Raw genomic sequence first — 5,836 nt, forward strand, 5'->3', positions numbered from 1 at the left:
CGAAGTTACGGAAAATCAACTAACGACTGGAGGTGTAACAATATATATATTTATTACTGAGCAGAATATTTAGAGTGAGTGTGTTATTAGTCGTTTTGTTGTTAATACACAAATAAAGTTGGAATATTTGTTATTCAGTTATAGGGTTGTAAGTGTTATCTCATTTTTGAATAATTTATAGTAGTAGTAGACGAGACAGTTTTGTGAGTTAGTTTATGTTGAGTAGAAAATGCGATGGTTATCTATGGAATTTTTGGGTTAGTTAATATTGAGTACTATTTTTCGTTATTATTATTATTTATTGCAAGTGATAGCGCTTTTAATTGTTTTTAACGCTATGTGGCGTCTTCCTGAATTATATTTTCCATCAATTTATAACTCAAATCTGCGAATCAAGTTCCAAGATTACTGGGAGTTGAATGCATTAACTCAACAGATCTAAGGAAGCTTTACTAGCCACTTTTGTATTTTGGTTATTTTCAAAAATGTATGAATACGTTCAAACATCTTTTTCGAGGTTTCTACATTTTCTTTATTTTTTTAAAACCTACATAAGAATTTTTCGCTGTTTTCACATAATACAGTTATAAATATATTTTATATTTTAAATACAGGGCGTTTTATGAGTAAATAAAATTGAGGCATACAAGTAAAATCAGAACACTTGACTATTAACAGATAACACTACAGTCGCCAATTTGAACTGAACTCTCGAAATACTGTTATATGGTTCTAATAGACTACTCTGCGATAAAGGAAGGGACGCCTCCAACGTATATTGTTAGGAATTACGAGTATGACATATATGTTATTTTTTTATCGTTACTAGAAAATCATTAATTAATTCATACGTTTATTTCGAACAACCAATAGGATTAAAGACCGATAAATTATTTTCCCGATATTAATCTTTTGTTTGATGAACGAAATAACTGATAAGAGCATTTATTACTTGATATAATTCAAGATGATAACAAACTTGAATATGTTTTTAAAAATTAATCTCATTATCGAAACGTGATTTTGTTTAGGCCAAACGCGACTTTTTATATAAAGCTTTAAATCTTGTTTTTGAAGTTACATTTGGCTCACTATCTTGGCTGAACTATTAAAGTTTTTATTTTTTATACACAGAACTTTTTGTTAAACTTGATATTATCACAAGTCATTCGACTGCCAGTTTAAACATAGGTTTATTTACGAATTAAATATCACCAACCGAACGAATAGTTTATGGTTAACTTTTTATTGTGTAACTGACATTCAACTAATAATAAATAATGCGAATTTTTCTACATATTTATCTGAACAAATATTTACCTCCTGACAGTGACATTCTTTTGTTTCAATTGTGTACAAACTAACGTTTTCGATTAGAGGCAAACTAGGCTACCTGTAGGCTGACCTTGAAAAGCTTCCTAACTAGGTTTAAATGGAAGCAAGGCCACGAAGCCTCGAATCAATTCTCTTGGCTAGTTTTGACGAATAAGTGAGTAAAAAAATGAGAATTCGGTTAAATAGAAAGATGTATCTAAAGAAAAGTTTAACATTAGAACTAAGCTACGTTGTTTTGCTAGTTTTTTTAAACATATTGTGTCACGGAGAAAAGGTTGAAGTACAGATTCTTGAAAAGTCTACCAATTGCACAGCAACGGCGAAGAATAATAATTTTGTTACAGTGCATTACATCAGTCAAACGGAAGACGAGACCGTAATCGACTCTACGTAAGTGATGAGAAGTCTGTGATTTAAATTAATACGTTTTTAGATGTGTTTTAAAACAGTGAATTGTAATTTCATTAGAAGAAAGCGGATCAGGTGGATATTGAGTCAGTTCTAGTGAGTAACTGAGTTTAATTTGTGTGGATTTTACATTTGTAATATGTATAAACAGGTTTCACAACTGCAAACACTGGTGTAAACGAATGGTTTTATGTATAAAAAACATACTCTACTCCATGTTTGAAGAGTGGACAAGAAAGTAAAAAATGAGACTCCTCGAAGTTGGAAAAGAATAAGAGGTTATACAATAATAAAAAACATTCTGGTTGAAACGTTTTTACAATTATCAAAATACCCTTGTATAATTGTGTTTTTACATTTGTGAAATATACCATAGTTTGAATATGATTTTGCAATTGTAAAACGTACTTTTGTCAAAACATGTTTTTACAAATGGGAAGGCCCGGCATAGCCAGGTGGTTAGGGCGCTCGACTCGCAATCTGCGGGTCGCGGGTTTGAATCCCCGTCACACCAAACATGCTCGCCCTTTCAGCCGTGGGGGCGTTATAATGTGACGGTCAATCCCACTATTCGTTGGTAAAAGAGTAGCCTAAGAGTTGGCGGTGGGTGTTGATGACTAGTTGCCTTCCCTCTAGTCTTACACTGCTAAATTAGGGACGGCTAGCGCAGATAGCCCTCGTGTAGCTTTGCGCGAAATTCAAAACAAACAAACAAAAAATGGGAAATATATGACGGTTTAATTTCTTTTTTTTTTTACTATTATAAGACGTACTCTTATCTAAATATGTTTTTACGTTCGTAAAATGTATGCGATATTCTCTATCACACGGATTTCCATTTGGATTTCCTCCACATTCTGGAAGAAAGAGTTTGGTATACAAAATTGCACAATACAACAATCTTTATTAACTACATTGTCAGAGACACAACACAAATCAAAGTCAAATGTTTGGTAGGTGAGTGTATAACTGGCGAGATATATTACCTTTATTATCTATCTCTTACCAGTTCAGTATGAGCCCACTGTAGTAAGAAATAAAGGTAAGTGACAGACGAAAGAATGTGTAAACATAAAGTAAGTCCAACATTTCAGCCTTACAAAACACTAAAATGCCTGTAACGTAACTCTAAACCTGCTCTAGTATGAGAAACTGTACGATGCTTAAAATTTTGCTTAACAAGGGCCTGACCTTTAAATACTCCAAAAAAACATAACCAAAGCCAGGCTGCTCACGGCGCCCGCACGTCATTGACGTGACTCTAGACCACTATCGTTAAAGCATACAGGCAGGGAAGCTCTGGGTAATTACCCAATTCACAGGTAGAAGAGAAGAAAAAAACAGTTGTGTATTTTGGGACACCATAGGTGAAGCTGTAGCTATATTTCTTACAAGCGAACAAGAACCAATGAGTATGAATTTGTTTCTTTATGCAGTTAGAGTTTACTCAATCGGCATTCATCGTTTAAAGTGAACTAAAAAAATTCGAAAAATTTAAATATTAACTCGGGGGCAAACACATGGCTCCACGTTCATCCTCTTTCCTTTATTTCAAAATCATCCATAATCGTAAAATAACATCAAAAAAACAAAACAGAAAATAATGAAATTTTTATCGCACACCAATAAAGAAACCGAAATAACTCACCTTTACCTCAGAAGAAACACTTTCCAAACAATACAAAACTATACATAGGTAAAAACAACATTTTTACAACTTAATAACACAATTGTTACAAATTAAACACTGACAGATCCTTGATAAAACATGGCTTTCCTATTTCCTTTAGGTGGGAGACAACTAACATAATATATTAGACAAAAAAAAAAAGCAAGGAAATCCACTTAATATAAAAATCACCTCCCTCTTAGGAGAAAACAGGTAACAACATGCATATAAGCAAACGTAAATTAGGAAACGCTCTTTTAACAATTGTCCATGTACACTGCAATATGATGAAAAAACACACAATGTAGGGTAGAGAAGCTTCAGTTACTTACCTAGCAACCCCCAACAGCAAGTCCTCTGACGTAGTCGTAGATTTGTGATGCAACCTTGTGATTGGGTGGATGACATCTTTAGCTCTCTTGATGCTTTAGAAGGTGGTCTTCCTATCGGTTTTAAAGTGCCCAGTCCTCCACCTGACTGGCTGCCTGTTCTTTTTAGTGGTGCTTAAAACCACGATCTGCTTCAGCGTGAGACACTTTTCTCTTGGGCAAAGGACTAGTGGACAACTCACGTTTTTCTATCCGTATTCCTGGATCAGCCAACAAAGTGGATGTCCTGGTGTTGTTGGTGATCACTGCTACCATCACCATTTCCATAGCTGATGAGATGGTGTTACATGATACAGTTACCTCTGTCTCTGAAGTGATGGTGGTAATGGTCGATTAACTTTACTGCTTCTTTGTTAGTTGTTCAGTTCCGAGGGGTGAAAAATTAAGTTCACATTCATTATGGCCTCGATTTACAAAACTCGTGGGTTCGTGTAAACAGAAAATCAACTACCAAACCAATTACTTCAGTAAAAGAAATAAACATGGAGGGAGAATCATTAAGTTATTTTTGTGGTTATCTTGCCATGGTATACATATTTAAGTAACTTACAAAGGAAAAGCTGGTACTCTGCAAATAAAATACATTTTACGACTCTACAAACTAGTGTCACTACACCAGGAAGAAAGGGAACCCTAAAGTAAACAGAGTACGAGAAAGAAAATAATCCCAGATTTAAGTTATTATATTTACGAATTTATTAGTTTCAGAAACTTAAAAATTTTGAGGTAAAACACACGGATAGGAGAATCTAATAATTATTGACATACTAAGTTTTCAAATTACTTGAAAATAAGCTACACTCGTACGTAAAGTTTACAGATATGCAGCTTAATTTAGTTCACTGACAAGTTGTATCAGCCCAGGAAAGAAATTTAATTATTTCCACTATCTCTTGACGACATTATAATACGACAATTTAACACACAGAATTGGTCCAAATTTGATGTTTATTATCATTGTAAACACCCGAGATATCAGGCTGGAAAGGGCTCATATTCGTTCTCTCACAACTTTGTATGTTAATTAACATTCAAAAGAACCTCTGCCAAATACAACTTCCACAGTTAATGTGATTTTACTTACCAAGATGGCTGCCAACCGCGGATCATTAACACACTGTATCACTTTACAAGAGTCCACCACAGAAAAATGAATACAGGAAAATTCAGTGAAACAGAAACTGTTCACTGACACCCAATTTATTGTCTGCACTGGTAAAGCACAGAACTATCTTTCTGCACATTCGAGTGTACTGATGAGACAGTACGTTCAAGAAAACTAACGTTACTCGGCTAAGGAAGTACTTATTTTCACAAAATAAAAAGCGAACGATTCTTTCATTATATTAAAAGGTTAAAATTCATTGTCTAAAATCACTCAGTAGTTTAGTCAGCAAGGGTTACAACATCCTTTCAGTTGATTACACAGGCCTGCGATGGTTTTATTGTCTTGAAATTTTTACATGTATTACAGTAATTCCTGTACTCTGAATCCGAATATGATATCCATTTTTCTCCATCACGTACAGATTTTTCACAAAACGTCATAACGCAATACATAAAAGAAAGACCACAACCACAGCTATATTTTGGTTAAAGACGGAGTTAGGGATATATCCATAGCTATATTTTGGTTAAAGACGGAGTTAGGGATATATCTATAGCTATATTTTGGTTAAAGACGGAGTTAGGGATATATCCATAGCTATATTTTGGTTAAAGACGGAGTTAGGGATATATCTATAGCTATATTTTGGTTAAAGACGGAGTTAGGGATATATCCATAGTTATATTTTGGTTAAAGACGGAGTTAGGGATATATCTATAGCTATATTTTGGTTAAAGACGGAGTTAGGGATATATCCATAGTTATATTTTGGTTAAAGACGGAGTTAGGGATATATCTATAGCTATATTTTGGTTAAAGACGGAGTTAGGGATATATCCATAGTTATATTTTGGTTAAAGACGGAGTTAGGGATATATCTATAGCTATATTTTGGTTAAAGACGGAGTTAGGGATATATCCATAGTT

At 34.0% G+C, this 5,836-nt stretch overlaps 1 protein-coding gene across 1 annotated transcript in view; it reads left to right on the forward strand.

Annotated features, from left to right (window-relative positions):
* The first annotated feature begins 1,474 nt into the window (after positions 1-1,474).
* LOC106470387 (FK506-binding protein 2A-like) overlaps positions 1,475-5,836 on the forward strand; it is a 10,583-nt gene continuing 6,221 nt past the window's right edge. The window contains exon 1 of the mRNA XM_013930937.2: positions 1,475-1,725. Within this exon, the coding sequence (XP_013786391.1) occupies positions 1,502-1,725 (224 nt within the window). The 5' untranslated portion in view covers positions 1,475-1,501. The remainder of the gene's footprint in view (positions 1,726-5,836) is intronic.

This window comes from Limulus polyphemus, unplaced genomic scaffold, assembly GCF_000517525.1.
Source record: "Limulus polyphemus unplaced genomic scaffold, Limulus_polyphemus-2.1.2 Scaffold3975, whole genome shotgun sequence".
NCBI lineage: Eukaryota > Metazoa > Arthropoda > Merostomata > Xiphosura > Limulidae > Limulus > Limulus polyphemus.